This window comes from Bidens hawaiensis, unplaced genomic scaffold, assembly GCF_021521415.1.
Source record: "Bidens hawaiensis isolate Kalapana, Puna unplaced genomic scaffold, B.hawaiensis_p1.1 tig00028026_1, whole genome shotgun sequence".
NCBI classification, from domain to species: domain Eukaryota; kingdom Viridiplantae; phylum Streptophyta; class Magnoliopsida; order Asterales; family Asteraceae; genus Bidens; species Bidens hawaiensis.
In genome coordinates, this window is record NW_027494551.1 from 76852 (window position 1) to 95214 (window position 18363).

Here is an 18363-nt window from a genome sequence, read left to right on the forward strand (position 1 = left end):
TAATCTAGTCAAGAAACTGGTTTCAATCCGAACCAAAACCGATTATAACCGATTTTGACTTTTGTTGACCAAACCGAACCGGTTTTTACTCAAACTGGTTTTGGATTTTAAACCGATTTATGCACCTCTACTCTTAGACAGTGTTCCCTTATCAGTTCTCTTAAATAGTTAAATGCATTTTTTATACAACAATATGAATGAATTTTATAACACATTAATTCTTTATAAAGTCGGATTTTGGATTTCAAACATTGAATTTTTGCCACAAGTGCTACTAAAGTTGGTATTTGTTTGTTATATGATTATCCAAAATTTTACACGTCTACGTAGAAAATGTTGTATAGTCATGTGTTAATGATTGTAACACATGGTAACGTTTAAAAGTAAGACATAACCGAATGCACATGTTCCATATCTTATGTAATGCAATGTCCTATGGCCCTAGCCACCATATATCCAAAGTTAAACACGTGTAGATCAGGTACAAATTAGTATTCGACATCGCAAATCTACCTTTAGTGGGCCAAGGTTTTGTTTTTGTTTTCGATCGTTTCGAACTTAAAGAACCATATTATGCGTGATTGCATATTAAGAGGTTGGATTAAAAACAAATGAAATTAATGTGTTGATTGTGAGAATCAAGTAGAGTAATTATGTAATTACAGGACGAAGTAATTACATAATTACTCTATGATATAATTACATAAATATTCTCTTTATATATAATTACTCTGTTTGATTCTTACATTTAACATGCTACTTTCATTTATACGTTAACTTTCCTTTAAATGTTAATACATAAATAACTAATATTAATGCGTACATGAGATACAACATAACTAGAGTATGAGAATCATAGTTGATAGTTCTCTTTAATAAGATTGTGAACACCATTGTTTATAATACATATTTTGAGAAATTCTTGTAAATGACACCTAAAACCTGAAAAACGTTTTCATAAACGCTTATACTAAGAATTTTCCCATTATCTATAGGTTTACTTTTCATCACTTCTATTAAATAATGAAAGTGTGTAATTCTCCGTAATTTTTTCAATAATTAGTCGGTGATTACCGAATAATCATTTAATAATACAGTTTAAAGATTTTTTTGGTATAAGTGTTTCCCGCTGAAGATCCTTTGGTAATTACTAACGAATATATTCCGTTTATAACACTCATTTTTTCTAATAGTAAACTGGATTGGATTTGGTTTGCTCATCGGCAATTTTTGTAATGATTATATACAAAACACGTACAATAAAAAAATTAAAATAGTGATTATTAAGATAGAATGATAATTAAATATCATGTTGTATGATACTATAAAATTTCCACAAGGCATATATGAAATATGTATATTTTAAGTTAGAACTACCTCAAAGTAATCAGGATTTACGTTTGAGAACGTTTACTTAATGCAGTAACCTAAAAGTCATTAAATATCATAGGATTATTGATGATATTATAATTTATTATACATGACACGACATGATTAACTCAAGAGAGATTGAGACCACCTCTATTAATTGTTGACAAGAAACGACCCGCACAAACTATCCATCACCGCAAACTGCATATTCTTTGATGGTTTCCAGTGACGTTTTCTTTGATTTATGAACCAATTGTTAATCTGTTTTTGATCCAACCCTGCTGATTCCGCTAGTGCAATCTTGTCTGCTTCCTGCACAAGGTTACAACGTGACAATTTTAAGTGTCAAATTAGGCGTGTCACTTTTAATTGAAGTCCAAAACCTGATTCAAGAAAACCCGGACCACAATAATTCAGGTCAATCCTTGGTTCTAATTATTGGGTTTTGGGTCAACTCGAATATCATTTACGTTTTAAAACCTAAAAATATGTTTTAACTAGAGAGTCTAGTCATATTCCACTTATCGATCTGTATGAAAGAAAAAAAAACCTATGCATTCCCACTTATTTTATTTGATTTTTTCATACAATATTAGACATGAAGGAACAAATAAAGGATCAGACATGAAGATTGAAGATGTTTATGTTGAACTTTTTTATTTTATTATATAATTTACTTGATTAATTATGGGTTGTGTTTTTGGATTATGTTGGTTTATTATTTCGTGTTTTTTTATTTTTCTAGGTCAAATACTAGAAACCAGATAAAATCGACGTTGACAGATTTTGGATCGGATTTTTGGTATGAATTTAAAATTTTGAAATCCAAGAAACCCGACCTGAGAAACCCAGAACCCTCTAGATAATTTTCAACCCAAAGAACACCTCTAGATCAAATTACTAGATCTAGTAGCTGGTGTGTATATATATATACTTACAGTTGGATAAGGCCATCTATAGTGAATGCTCCACCAGTCAAGAAGAACCTGTCTTGCTTCTTTTGGTAGTTTTCCTTTCTTCTTTTTGTTTGAGAATTCATACTTGAGAGAACTGATGTATTTACTATATTTTCTTAAAAGTTTATCCTTGAGAGCTCTATCTTCATTTGTTGCCCAGCTGGATTTCAGCACTTCTGACTCTTCTAATTCCCTACTGCTTAAATCTTCTTCTACACTTTCATCTGCTTTTCACAAAATCATATACATATAATGGTAGTTATCTTCATATGAAAAGCATTATTAGAAACTAAATGAGAAATTGATAAATAAGAAAATTGGAAATCATGTACTTCAAAGCAACAACATGGTATAAAGGTTATATTAAATGCTAATATGTTTTTTAAGTTGTTTTACATGTAGGTTTTAAAGCAAATTACATGACATTTTAGATAGGATTCATAACGTTTTAAAACACCATCCCAATATTATATAATGACAATGAGTAAAAGGTGGTACTTAAAACTTATAAAATACATGAAATGTTACAGATTTTAGGTATTAATTTAATTTACTAAAAATGTGACGCAATACAAAGTGTCACTTGAAGTTTAGGTCACTAAAGTCTAAAGAGGTCTAGGATTTTGCCTAAAGGTAGAAAAGATTGGGTAAATCACAAAACCCCATGGACTATTTGACACAAGAATATTACGGGTACTTTGATTTTGACCTTTATGACCTTTTGGTTTCATAAAAAGTGTACTGACTGTCTAAACATTATTTATGTTTTTAACGATATAGAGAGTGGTTTATGGTGATAAAGTGAAGAAGGAAAAAAATATATTAATTTTAGCGTAATTTTAAATTTAAAGATAAAAGATATTATTATTATGAAAATAAACCTATATGTAACAAAGTTTGCAGAAATATAAAATAAAAACATAGAGTTATGTATGATCGTACAATACACACTTAATGAGTTAATGGTTAAGAACAATTAAAACACTATCTGGGTATTGTTTTGTTTTGTTTGTTTTTTTTTGTTCCATCATCTTAGCTTCTAATTCAGAAATGAATACCAGTTCATGTCTCACACTTTCTACTAGCAATAACAATAACTAAACATGCAACATATGTACGTATGCAAAATAATACTCGTACTATGATGCAGAAACAATATAAAAATAACCATTTTTACTAGCCATTTTACTTGATAGCTTTTTATAAACCTTTTAAAATACTATTATCATTTATCTATATTTACACGAAACTACAACCTAATCAAAAGACGTCAAGTGGATCGATTTATCGTAAATGATATGATTTTCGCTTTAAATTCGGCATTAGCACATTTAGGTCTTAACAATAAACAAAGAGTTGGCCAGTCCTGAACTAAAAATGGCCCGGTGTTTTGGGGTAGAATAGCAAAAGTCGTGTGGCTATCTTGTTTAACCAATTAGATTTTAACAATAAACCTTAACACTTGTTTTTATGCTTCAGAGTCCAACAAGAGCATATTAACATAAACAAAATTATACATATAATAATATGCGTGTGTGTGTTGAGAACTGCGAAAACCACATATTAGAGTTGTACTTTGCTGTGATACAAAAGACAACTATATAATCCCCTACCGACAACCATCTCATTAAATCGTCAATGCATTAGGTACAAATGTTTTATATGGTTATTGCAATTCTCAACATAAAATTGGTACTGAAAAAAATGTGTCCCAATATATAAGTATAGTAGTCAGTTTTATATGGTTATTGCAATTCTCAACATAAAATTGGAACTGAAAAAAATGTGTCCCCATATATAAGTATAGTAGTCTAGAGAAAAAAAGACATACAACTTTTAATAAAAAAATGTAATAAAAACTACAATAATTATTATCACAGGATACTTTTGAACTCATAATTATTATTATACTACAACGAAATAAACTAAATTAATTATTACTTAAAAATTTCTCCTATGTCTAGTAGTGTCAAGTATTAGAATAGTAATATTAACACTAAGATAATTATTATTATGTCAGAATTTGTAATAATTACTATACTAAATGAACTAGATTAACTATTACTACTTTTGTTTAAAATTATAACGTAACAACTAACAAGGATCACTATGGTTATATAGAGTACACTGAAGTACTCTAGAACATGTTTCCAAAACTCCACAAATCATGCAATACCATCCGATTTTTTCGCATCAACTAATATAAACGACCTTAAAACTTTGGTGGCGTCATTCCTTTCAACTAGCCTAAATATTATAATACTCTCTCTCTCTCTCTCTCTCTCTCTCTCTCTCTCTAAACACACATGGCTTACCCACCCTTCCACTCACTCAACTTCTATCATCGGTTTATAGTTATATTGATCATCCATCTTTCAACCTCTACCCAAATTGATACAGATGTTAGCTAAAGGGTAAACTTAAACCGGGGTGAGGAGCGTACTTGAGTACGACCCTACCCCATAATAATGCTTCTATTTTTTTACATTATAAAGTTATTTTTGTCACATCTCACCCTAAATAGCATACATATACATGTTAAAAATTTATTAAAATATAATATAAACACACATATATAAGACTAGAAAAGATAAAAAAATCCAAGATGTAGTAGTAGTACAATATAATAGGGTTGAATGATTAATATGAAGGATGTGAAAACACCAAAAGATTGAATGGTGTGTGGGGCCCCATGAAAAAAAAATGTTATGATAATACAAGGTTCGTTGTGTCGAATCGCAAGCAGAGCCCAGAGAGTCTTCTTCTTTTAATCCGTACGGACATCCAATCCAATAATAGTTTAAAGAAAGATAACCCGCAAAGCACGCACCTTTGACTAGCTACCTCGTTGGCTTCATGCTACTGCTGTTACCTTATTTAACTAATGACTTAAACTCTCATCAAGTACAGGAAAGATAACCCGCAAAGCACGCACCTTTGACTAGCTACCTCGTTGGCTTCATGCTACTGCTGTTACCTTATTTAACTAATGACTTAAACTCTCAACAAGTACAGGAAAAAGGTAGGGTTTTGTAAGTAATTAAGGTAACACTGACAAAACACTTTTTCATGTTTTGAAAAAAAGTTTCATATTCACTTACTCCTCCTGGCTAGAGTTCATAAGGCTGAGGGGTGTGGGGGGCGCGAGAGGGGGCGTGAGTGGGGGCGCCATCCAATAATATTGTGACGTGTGGCAGAGAGAGAAACTTGATAAGATGGGTATTGGTAGTGGTGATAGCGCCCCGGGGCATGGTGTGGAGGGGCGCGAGAGGGGGCGCGAGCGGTTTTTTTTTTTTTTTTTTATAAATGTATTAAAAAAACGTATTATTAAAAACAAAACATTAATTAAAAATCTATTAACATGAAAACTAATTAGAAGATAGTTTTTACGATGTGATTTCAATTTTTTGTTAATTAAAAATCTATTAACATAAAATCAATTTTTTTTTTTTAATATAATATTGAGCCCAACGGCTCTATTCCGGAATCCCATGCATCATCACGCCATTCCCAGCCGCTACCCAGCCCGCGCCTGCCTCGTTTTCCGCTCTCGCGCCCCTCTCGCGCCCCTCTCGCGCCCCGGTGGTGTGGCTCTCGCGCCCCGGGGCGCTAGCGAACGCCCTCACGCGCCCTGACTAGCGCTCCGCACCCCTCAGCCTAATAAAAACTATTCCTATAGCTTTTGCCAGACTCAAATAGTCACTCATGTCCTCTCACTTACTCTCACCTGATTTTTTTTTAAATTAAATTGAATTATATTATATATAAATCTATATTTTTTTGTGTTTTAAGTGTTTTTGTGTATTTGTCAGTTTGATATAGAAGATATACTACAAGGTATAGATTCAAATATACATATAACACTGCTAATTAATTGTTAAAACTACATTTGTAAACGAACCGAAAGTTCAATGAACAATTTATGGAATGTTTGTTTCACTAGTTAAATGAACGAATATGAATGCGTGTCTCGTTCATTTATGTTCGTGAACGTTTGTTTATTTAAATTCGTTTACGTTAGTTCACTTTATTTAAATCTACATTCATTAATATATTTAATTAAAAAAATTGGTCATTTTAACTTAGTATAGTTTAATAACTTTTTAGGTCCACACATTTTTATTCGCATAACTTTTAACTTGTTTTAGAAAAATTATGTCCGTTCATGTATGGTCAGTCACGCTCATTCGTTTATATTGTTAACGAACATTCATATATGAATACAAACAAGAAGACACCGTTTAATTACACATACTCAATTGTTTTATTTACTAACAAACATAAACATGCTCCGTTTGTGTTAAAACTATGTATCATGACTTTATACTGATAATAATATTTATTTATTGATAGATATTTTTGGAGCGGAAAATTTCATTAAAATCAAGTAGCAAGGAGTTAGAAACCGAACAAAAAAAACACGACTTACGACATAAAATTACATCCCTTTCCACAAAATTTTTAGACAGAACGAATTTTTATAAAAAAAAACCAACAATTTAATATCTTTCATAGTTTTGGAGAAAAAATCTTCTTATTTATTAAAAAAATACATGCAAGTAGGAAAAGGAAAGCTCTAGATATAAAAAAGTTCACTGTTGTACTTGTACTAACCATGTCATCACTCTTAAGTATCTACAGTAGTTTTATTTTATTTTATATATTTTAGTGAGGATTCATGAAACACTTGATAGAAAAAGATTTTGCTTCTGGGTACAAGATCTTAGCATGATTAGACTTCTTATTTTAATGATGTATCACCATTTCTATGAGGAGAAAACAAAATGGTTCTGAGTTTCTTGCCCTATCTTTCCCATGCAACTGAAAAACAAGCAAAGTAATAAGAACACTACAATGGTGAAAGAACATGTGACCCTACTAGTGAAACATCTTTTTCTATCATAAATTAAGAAAACCAAAATGCCAAATTATTTGTAAGGATTATTTGTTTTATGTAGTGGAGAGGAAAAGGACCAGTTGCAAAATTATTTAACCTCACTTTTTTTTTTGTATTAATCTAGAGGAAACGGCATGAAGCACGATTTAAAAATATGTAGGTTTTGGGACGTTGTCAGATTAGTACATTTGTAACTCGTTTATTAAACATTTAAACAAGTCAAGCAGACAACCTATTTACGACTCATTTACCCCGTTTATTACAAACCCTTTGACATGTTAACACGTCAACTTGTTTAGTTACACAAGTTAAATGGGTTGGATTAGGGTACACGATTTTAAGAGTGTCCAGATCAATGTTTTTATCACTCACTAAAAGTAGACGCCTTAAATTAATATCTTTTGGAGTTTTATTATTTCATACTCTTGTATTCTAAAAAATGTTATTGAAACTTAACAACAAAGTTCCTGACTAAATAGTAAATATTCAAGAAAAGCTTCCAATTTTATCAACTTTACCTTTGTATCTCCATCTTTTTAACCACCAGTTATCCACAGGATGGAATATTAATGTTTTAAAATGGTTTATATATATGAACATCTAGAACTGAAACTTTTTAGACAAAGTGGTGGAAGTTGGAACAACAGTTATTTTATATATCTTTTAACCAAAAACTACAAAACTTACATGGAAATATGATAAAAATTAATCTTAGATATTGTATTTATGTAATTAAATTTATCAGCTGAAAATGCTATTGTCTTAAAGTAGATGATTTGTACTTAACCTTAGGAACATTGATCAAACCTAATAAACAGTTAACTCTTTGATCATGCATAGGCATAGGCTCAAATACCAGTAACATGTACAAGTTACACTATTACAGAATCACAAATTTCTCTTAAAAGTACAAATGAAAACAACTTTAATTAAAGAAAAAAGTAAAGATATATTTCTTAATGACATTACAATAATGAGTATAATATAGACAGGTTGTTTAGCAAGATATAATTATTTTGGTTAACAGACCAGGTTTTATCATCTCAAAATGACATCCAATGAAACTTTCAAATCTAATAATATATCATCTTTTCAATATACTTCCACTCCAACAATTTAACATCATGTTTTACAATTTTTTGAACACTTACATTTGTACAACAATTCCACCATACATTTTCTTTCTTTCTCTCCGTACAACAATTCCAACGTCCACCTGCAAACCACCCTTCCCGACAGGAAATTCTCCGGCAACCAGTTCTCCGGCAACCAGGTAAATCTTCCCCCATATTCTCTTGTCTTTCTCGCAGGCTCTTCACAAACCACCAGCACGTCACCGTTTGAGAAACGAAGGCACGACCGACTGGAAGCTAGTCGTCTTCTGGTCAAGCAAGCTTCAAGATACCAGGAGCTCGGTTTCCGCCGATTTGCAAATCAACTCCACGACCTTTCAACTCTATCTCCAGCAAGACAAATCACGGCGGAGACATTTTAGCGACGGCGGCGGACAAATTCTGGGTAAAGCTTGTCTCAAGCCACTGGGGAGTTGTCGTTTAGGTGGACTCGTTCTCCGACAAAACCACTAAGAACGGAAAGAACAGTTTTAATTGGGTGGGTGGGGTTGCTCTGTTTCTGGATACAAGAACCAGGTCGAAACATTCGGTTGCAGAGAAGCATACAAGGAGCAAAATTAATGAAATAACCTGAAGATACAAATCAGGGATTGGTTTTGTGTTGAAGAGTGGCTTCATAACCCTAAGTAAAGGTTACGGGTCATCTGTGGAGATTATCATTGTGAGATTGTTCCTTTCTTTATTTTACATTCTGTTATTGCTTATTTGTATTGCATTAGGCATGAATTGGCTGGGTTAGGGGGACCAGTATTGCTGAATTTGTTGTAGGTTTTTATTGCACTAGGCATCCTAGGGTTTCCTTTGCACCATCTAAGTGCTTAGTTTAATTGGTGTGTGATTGCATCAGTCTTCTGACTGATCTGTGTGTGTGCACTTGTGTGCTTCATTACGCTTGAGTTAATATACTAGTTGATAAAACTAGTTAATATACTAGTTAATATATTATTATTAGTTTTTGTTACTACTACTATTATTATTATTATTATTATTATTATTGATTTGGTGTTCTATTGCTTGTGTTTGTGTGATTAGTTGCAACCATAGAGCGTAGGAACCATGACTATTACCTGAGACCATGTCCTGAATCGAGGGGTGTAGGAAAGAGTAAAGATAGGGAGCGTATATTGCGTTTGGCTTCTTGGAATGTAGGAACATTAAATGGTAAGTTGTTAGAATTGGTAGATGTGCTTAAAAGACGTAGGGTCCAGATAGCATGCCTCCAGGAGACTAAGTGGAAAGGACATAGAGGGGCTGAGTGTAATGGGTATAAGTTGTGGTACTCGGGGTCTGATGGAGCTAGGAATGGAGTGGGGTTTCTAGTGGCTAAGGAAATACACACTAGTGTGGTGGAGGTGATAAGACATAATGACAGGATTATGGTGTTGAAACTAGTACTAGGAGAGGAAGTAGTGGCAGTAGTCTCCGCCTACGCGCCTCATGTAGGCCTAGGGGATCAAGAAAAGAGAGAATTTTGGGATTGCCTAGACGCAGTGGTAGGGGGCATACCTAGGGGGGAGAGGATTTGCATAGGAGGTGATTTTAATGGACACATTGGTAAGGCTAACGATGGTTTTCAAGCCGTACATGGGGGTTTCGGTTTTGGTGATAGGAATGAGACCGGAACAGATCTTCTAGAGTTTGCGGTGGCACATGACCTAGGTATTATAAATTCTTTTTTTAGGAAACGAGATTCTCATTTAATCACTTTTAGCAGTGGCGGACGCGACACGCAAATTGACTACCTTTTGATGAGGCGAGGAGACCGACGTTGGTGGAAGGACTGCAAAGTCATACCTGGGGAGGCAGTTGTGACTCAACATCGACTACTAGTGACTGATATAGCCTTCAGAAATAAGCTGACTGTTCGAGAGAAGAAAGGTACACCGAGAATTCGATGGGGAAATTTGAAGGACGAAAATCTCCTACTGTTTAAGGATAAACTCATACTGCATACACGGGCTCGACTAAATGGGGACTCAACTCATATATGGGAAGCTATGGAGACAAAGATCATCCAAGTAGCAAAGGAGACTCTCGGGGTCACAACAGGAAAGTCAAGTGGGCATAAGGAGTCTTGGTGGTGGAATGACGCAGTGCAAGACAAGATAAGGGACAAACAAGGATGTTTTAGGGAGCTAATGAGGTGTACGAATGAGGAGGAGCGAGTGGAATTGAGGGACAACTACAAAACGGCCAAGATAGAGGCAAAGAAGGCAGTGGCGGAAGCAAAGAAGGCGGCCTTTAAACGGATGTATGAAAGCCTGGAAACAAAAGAGGGGGAACATGCTATGTTTAAGATTGCCAAAGCCAGGGAGCGTAGAAGGCAAGATCTAGGACCGGTGAAGTTCATAAAGGATACAGATGGGCATGTACTGGTCAAGGAGCAGGACATCAAGCTAAGATGGCAAACCTACTTCCACAATCTCTTTAACAATGGGAGAGCTTACCAAGAAGAACATGACAACACAAACTTTCAACGACAACAATCGAATAACTGCTACTGCCGACGGATCACACGAGAAGAGGTAAAGGACGCACTTAGGAGGATGGGAAGGTCTAAGGCGGTTGGCCCAGACAACATACCCATCGAGGTGTGGAAGTGTCTGGGGGAGGAAGGAGTCATGTGGTTAACTACTTTGTTCAATAGTATTCTCAAATCAGGTAAGATGCCAGACCAGTGGAGGAGCAGCGTTGTAGTTCCTATCTATAAGAACAAAGGAGACGCCCAATGTTGTGATAACTACCGAGGAATCAAACTACTAAGTCATACTATGAAGCTATGGGAAAGAGTGATTGAGGTTAGACTTAGACGAGAAACTCAGGTTACGGTCAACCAATTTGGCTTCATGCCGGGGCGTTCCACCACAGAGGCAATACACCTTATAAGAAGATTAATGGAAAAGTATAGGGAGAAGAAGCGTGATCTACATATGGTGTTTATTGACCTAGAAAAGGCCTACGACAGTGTGCCACGACAGGTGCTCTGGGAGTGTTTGGAGGGTAGAAGAGTGCCCAGGAAATACATAGAGATAATTATGGATATGTATACCAGGAGTGAAACAAGTGTCCGTGCGCCAGTGGGGGATACTGATTTCTTTCCTGTACAGGTAGGTCTTCACCAGGGGTCAGCGTTGAGCCCGTTTCTTTTTGCAGTAGTCTTGGATGAGTTGTCAAAGTCGATTCAGGGGACTCTCCCGTGGTGCATGATGTTCGCAGACGATATTGTGTTAATTGCTGAGAAAAAACAAGATCTAAACATGAGGCTTGAGGAGTGGCGAACAACCTTAGAGACAAAAGGTTTAAAGATTAGCCGATCTAAGACGGAGTACCTACACTGTGATTTTGGTGAGATAAACGACAGTGAAGACGCACACATCACAATTGAAGGGCAGGTGGTCCCGCAGGTAACGAAGTTCAAGTATTTAGGATCATTTGTACAGAGCGATGGGGAATTAGACAGTGATGTGACCCACCGAGTTCAGGTAGGATGGTGTAGATGGAAAGCAGCCACAGGTATATTGTGCGACAAGAGTTTCCCGACTAATCTGAAGGGAAAATTCTATAGGGTGGCAGTTAGACCTGCAATGCTATATGGAACAGATTGTTGGGCCATCAAGAAGGCACAAGTGCGGAAGATGGAGGTAGCAGAAATGAGAATGCTACGTTGGATGTGTGGGCACACAAGGCTAGACAGAATAAGAAACGTTGTGCTTCGCGAGAGAGTAGGGGTGGCGAACATAGCAGACAAGATAAGAGAGTGGAGATTGAGATGGTTTGGACATGTAAAGAGAAGACAGACGACGAATCCTGTTAGATCCGTAGAAAGCATTACTATAGAGGGGAGGAGGGGTAGAGGACGACCGAAATTGACTTGGGATGAGAGGATTAGGCATGATTTGATAGACCTAAATCTCTCCGAGGACACGGTTGAGGATAGGAATTCGTGGAGAAGTAGGATTAAAGCTAAGGATTCCTAGAGAGAATTGAATACCTTAGGGCTTAGACTTAACTTATTTAGGTCACTTACCATAATGGTATTTCCCTTACATATTTTATTATTATTATTATTAGCTTTTATATTGCGGTTAAACTGCGACCTTATTATTAATATTATTATAATTAGTAGTAGTTTTTTTTTATATAACTGTTAAACTTTTTTTTTTTTTTTTTTTTTTTTTTTTTTCATACACATGTTCTTAGAGCCGAGGGTCTCTCTGGAAGCCACCTCTTTATTCCGTTGGATAGAGGTACGGTGTGCCTACATCCCACCCTCCCCAGACCCTACCTATAGCTCTGCTGTTGGTGGGATTTTACTGGGTATGATTGATTGATTGATTGATTGATTTTACAATTTTTTGGATACCCACAGAAGTTTTATCTCTAAAAATTGGTGTATATATATGATGCTTACTAAATTCCTGATACTTGTACAATCATATATACCTTTTCTAACACTTGCAGAACTATGTGTACAAACTACAAAGTATATGTCCAAACATTAGTATTTTGTGGGGAGTAAATGTTTTCTTATAAACCTAGCTATATATGATATTTGTTGTTTATAGACTATATATAACTTGATTTTACATAAGTTTATTTATTTTCATAGTTTTCTTTATGACTGATATTGTACTTGAGTTATATTAAGCTGTTTTTATAGTTATTTCTTTATGACCGTTATCCCGATTGATGGCTTGGGCCAAAGCATGTCTGTGGTCGAGTATAGGGTCATTCTTAAGTACCGTCTGATGGTCCCAATGTACCCAGAAGACGAAACATGTCCGATCTGCCGTAAGGCTTGCCTGGATAAATTCGGAGAGCATGCGGTTCATTGCAAGGAGATGTCTGGGTTCAAATACCGACATGATTGGGTGCGGGACGTTCTTTGGGACATCTTAAGGCGAGCTGGGATATCAGCTAAAAAGGAAGCCCCCGTAAACTTCCTTACAGTCCCCAAGGAAGGGAGATCCACTATATGACCGGCAGATTTGTTCGTCTTTGGTTGAGCCGGGGGAAAACACGTTTGTGTTGACCTCACAGGGGTATCTCCTTTAGCTAGTTTGAGGGATAATGGGTTTGTAGCTGGGCAAGCAATGAAAAGGGCTGAAACGAAGAAGGTGGAGAAACATGCTAAAGCCTGCGAAGAGAACCAACATGTTTTTGTCCCTCTGGCTTTTGATACCTTTGGCTCCTTGGCACCGGAAGCTATCCGTTTCCTAACCAGGGTCCAACATGTTGTGCATAGCAATGTGTCGACTCCAAAGGGGCAGGGGTATGTCTTTAGCAGGTTAGGGTTTGCAATTCAGATAGGGGTAACGACGCAGCTTGTTACCCGCCTACCTGCTATGTTGATGTAATATGTTTTTTTAATGAAGAAAATACTAGTTAATAACAGTTTCCCCATAAATTTAATTTATCTCCTGTCTTTATCTCAAATCTTCAACATATAGTATTTTATTCAGTAAATCCTCTCACATAAGAAAACCAGAAAACATATCCAACCTGTTGTTATCTATTTGTGGTAATTCAGTCATGAATATTTTATTAGTTTTAACTTGCCAAGCATGTATCCCTAAAAATATAAATTCAAAACAAATTGGGGTTTCTAGGGTTTCTAGACTCCCTTGCAAAATAACAACACATAATTAATTATAAACTTGTAATTAGTATGAAAAAAATCCAAATCAGCTAGGGTTTCTAATTTCCAATTCCTCGGGCCGCCTCCGCCACCACCACCACCAACATCAACGCAATTTGGCGGAAAAACGATAAAATAAAATATTATAAGAGAAATAGAGACCTGTGTGGTAGGTTACAGAACCACCACCACCACCTCCTCCTTTGCATAGATTGGTAAGTTGAGTTTGCATATTGTTCAAAAACATTGTTGCTTCATCGATCGGTCTAGCCAGATCCGATCTATACTTATCCAGCAAGTCACAATAAGTTTCCTTCAAAAAAGAAAAAAACATTCACAAAATCACACAAATCAGAACCGAAAATTGACGAATGTCACAACAACACGAACAACAAATTATACAAAACAGTTTTGACGCACCATAAACTCATCCAGCTCCGGATCATCTCCCAAGCAAGAGCACGCGCGGCTGGAGCTCCTACTGAAATCTTCATCTCTGAAGATTTCGTCGAACAAATTCGATATATCAGGTGGAGCTCCCACCTGATAATAATAATAATAAAAAAACAATACTTAACTGACGTAGTTTACTTCAAATAAAAGGATCCAATTACAGTAGATACTTTGAGAACACGAAAGGTCATTATTTGCAATTGCAAAATAGTAGTACCTTTTGACAAGCGATGTAGGCTTGAAGCAACCCAGGGTAAATCGGGTGCGAAATAATCTTCGCTCGATTCTTTCTTGATAACTCTTTGTCTAATTCTTCAGCAACTCTACTACCATTGTTATTATTATTATTATTATTATAATTACTGCTACTGGTTCGAATATTAATATTCGAACCAGCTGACGCAAACTCAGACGCGTGATAATACCTCTCTCTATTCGCATCCGCATCCGAAATTTGGTCGTGATTCATCAATTCGTACATGTTCTCGTTCTCCATCAGTATATGTATGAGTTGATATGAAAAGATATTATTATTATTATTGTAAATGGAAGAAGAAGTGATAGCAAAAGCAGCAGCAGCACCTGAATGTCTGGTCTTATCTAATAAACATCATCATGTATGTCACCATGTTTTCATCTTCTTAATTTCATCTTCTATCCTTCTATTTATGGGATGGTTCACGCGCGAGTTACGAGCGTTGGTGTTCTAAGATTGTAAAGTGGGGTTAAGGAAGTTGTGGTCCGTTGGATGTGCTTTGGATGTAGCCAATGGAAGAGGTTAGGGTCTGGATACCATGTTTATTTATTATAGTAAAAGAAAGATGGTCTAGGAATCGTTTTAAGGTCATTTCATAGTTTAATATATTATTATATCGTTGAAAAAAATAGATTTAGGGCGTTCTAAACTTCTAAGACCCCCCCGCTATGGGGCACGGAGGGGTGAAGTTTTTGGGCGTCGTGAGCGCCGAACATCGTCGTGGGGCGCGATCCAACCCAGGGTGCAGCTGATTTGGGCGTTTTAATGGCCGGCGCGGTGGGTGAGAATTGTGGCCCCCCCTCCCCTTCAAACAGCTCTTTTGACCGTTAATATATATATATATATATATATATATATATATATATATATATATATATATATATATATATGACAACACTAAACGAAGATGAGAGATTTGCTATTTTATTAAGAAAACGAAAAAAGGAAACGAACTTCAATCTTCGAGCGGATTTGGTTTAACATGTTTGGAGAAATAAACAAGAAAACGGCGGCGGCGACGAAAATAGTTGATTTTTTTATGTATATGTTTCAACTTTTAATTTAGTTTGTATTTGATAATTATTGTATTTAATAAAATTGTTAGTTTATTAAATTAAAAAAAATAAATTAAGGGGCTTCGAAGCCCCCGCATCATAGAGGGGCATCTTTGGGGTGGGACTTTGAAGCCCCCAGTGCCCACGTGGCACTGGGGAGTGGCTTCGAAGCCCCTCACCATAGAGGATGGCCTAATGGTCTAGTGAGTAGTAAAAGGTGGTGTTACATAGACGTCATTTAGAAACAAAGTTTGTGTTTACACTTATACTCACCAAGAGAGTATTACGCTTATACTCACTAAGAGAGTATTGATGAATAGTGGCAGTTTCAGAAATTTTTTTTCGGGTGGTGCACTACTTTTATATCTTTCGATTTCACCGAGTCGGGTATATAAAATTTCGGGTCGGTTTGAGGTTCAGGTTGGTTCGATGGTTCGGGAAAAGTTCATTATATAATAAAAATACGATAGAATAATAAAAGAGTGTTGGGAGCATGATGTCAGTAGTTCAGTGTCTAGTGTCTGTAATCGCGTTTGTAATGTTTTATGTTTTGTATAAGCGAAGTTGCTAACAAGTTCGCTGATATGGGCGAACTTGTTAGACAAGCGAAGTTAGTGACAACTTCGCCTGAACATGCCAGGCGAAGTTGTCGTGATTATATAAGCCATCTGTTACGGCTTATTAAGAATTAATTCAGTTTTACAGTTTTCGTGTATTCGAGTCAGAGAGAGTCTGTAATCAAGTGATCTTCGTATCACGTGTTTAAGGTTGGTATACAACGTGTTTGATTATCGTGTGTTAATCGTATTGTTTTCTATACTCGTAACGTCTTACGTAGGGATTCCGCACCTGCGTAGTACGTGATATCTCGTGTAGATCCGGCTGGGAACCTACAATTGGTATCAGAGCATTTGCTCGATTGTGTGGTTCGGGATTATCACGCGGGTATGAAATCGTTCCGTTCGACTATTCGCGGGACGAGTTTTCTGAGTTTTTGTGTCATACTCATCTCCTACAAGCTTAAACAACCCATAACACCTTCACAAACCTCGAAAAACCCAGAAATCTAATCTGCAGAAACTTCGTGTTCATCAGGCGAAGTTGCCGTCACTGTTACTAGGGTTTCGGCGAAGATATAAGGTTAAGCGAAGTTATCCACAAGCTTACCTCTTCAAGTTCGCTTGCCTCAAGCGAAGTTACCCACAACTTCGCCTACCTCCCAAGTTCGCTCAACTTAAGCGAAGTTATTCTCAAGTTCGCCAATCCAGCAAATTTAAGAAAGTGAGCGACGTTACAAATTCACGCGAAGTTAAGCTTTAAGCGAAGTTATCCACAACTTCGCCTACAGAGCTGTTTGAAAATAAAATTTTTGATTTTCGGATTTCTTTGAGTTTTGAGAAAGATGTCTTCGATAAACATTACTGAACTGGTAAAGATGGAAGTAGAAGCAGGTTCGGCTACAAAGGCACCTAAGATGCTCAAGAAAACTGATTATGTAGCGTGGAAAGATCGTTTTGAACAATATGTCAAGTATCAAGATGCCAAGATGTGGGTATGAATACAAGATGGTTACATTCCACCTACTACTGAGTATGAGGGTCGTGATCAGATCAAGAAGTACAAAGAGATGGAAGATGAAGAGAAGAAAATGTATGAAGCCGAAAGCAAAGCTCATGCAGCAATTACAATGGCTCTTCCACAAGAGATTCTGCACACTTTCAGAAAGTACAAGACTGCTAGAAAGCTTTGGGAAGCTCTTGAAAACCGTTTTGAGGGCAATGTGGGAATTCGTGCTTCGAAGATTAAACTTCTAAAAACCCAATTCTCGGTCTTCAAGTATCTGAAAAACAAATCACTTGATGATATCATCACCAGATATTATCATCTGATGACTGAACTTAGCAACTATTCAATTGCATACAAAGAAGATGAGATTGTTGAGAAGCTTCTTGATGCTCTTCCACCAAAATGGGAGATGTATACAGTGTTGATGAGAGAGGATAAAGACTTTGCTGACTATGACCTTGAGACAGCAGTTAACAAGCTAAGAACATTTGAACTGAACATGGTACGAAAGGAGACACCTACCGATCAGGTTCAAGATCCGGGTATGTATGGTGCAAAGGTTAACTCGGGATCAAGTTCGAAAACGGAATAATCTTCTTATTACTCTAAGGGAGAGTCAGGCGCGAGCTCAACACATGAGGGACATGTATCTCTCAACATGAACGGTGATGTGTGCTATGTAGCTGGAGGATCAAATGCTTCTCAACCTCAAGCGACCAAGAGTAGTTATTCCCCAAGTGTTTCAAACAACAATTACTCGAAGATGCCCATGAGTGTCAAATCTGCTGAATAGCAGTTTGCTCTCTATGCATCTTTTATTGCTTCGTATGAGAACTACATTCAGGGTAAAATCGTTGATCCTGCAGTTTTGGATGAAGACTATGACCAGATCGATGCTGATGATCTGGAGGAGATGGATCTGCAGTGGCAGATGGCTATGATTGTCAGAAGGGTGAAGAGGTTCATGAAGAAGACTGGCAGGAAGTTTGTCGGTGAGAGGCCAGGGTTTGATAAGTCGAAGGTTCGCTGCTACAACTG

At 36.4% G+C, this 18363-nt stretch overlaps 1 protein-coding gene across 1 annotated transcript; it reads right to left on the reverse strand.

Annotated features, from left to right (window-relative positions):
* Positions 1-1516: 1516 nt before the first annotated feature.
* LOC143576219 (homeobox protein knotted-1-like 6) lies at positions 1517-14988 on the reverse strand. The gene is made up of 5 exons (XM_077060362.1): positions 14666-14988; positions 14416-14538; positions 14158-14308; positions 2310-2551; positions 1517-1683 (listed from the first exon to the last, which is right to left on the reverse strand). The coding sequence occupies exons 1-5, from the start codon at positions 14942-14944 to the stop codon at positions 1525-1527; spliced, it is 954 nt and encodes a 317-aa protein (XP_076916477.1). The 5' UTR covers positions 14945-14988; the 3' UTR covers positions 1517-1524.
* Between the last annotated feature and the right edge of the window lie 3375 nt (positions 14989-18363).

Coding starts and splice junctions, on each gene's coding strand:
- LOC143576219 (XM_077060362.1), bottom strand. CDS start 14,944: ATGGAGAACGAGAACATGTACGAATTGATGAATCACGACCAAATTTCG. Junction 14,309..14,415: donor CGGAGCTGGATGAGTTTATG/GTGCGTCAAAAC, acceptor TCTTTTTTGAAG/GAAACTTATTGTGACTTGCT. Junction 1,684..2,309: donor ATAGATGGCCTTATCCAACT/GTAAGTATATAT, acceptor AACCTTGTGCAG/GAAGCAGACAAGATTGCACT.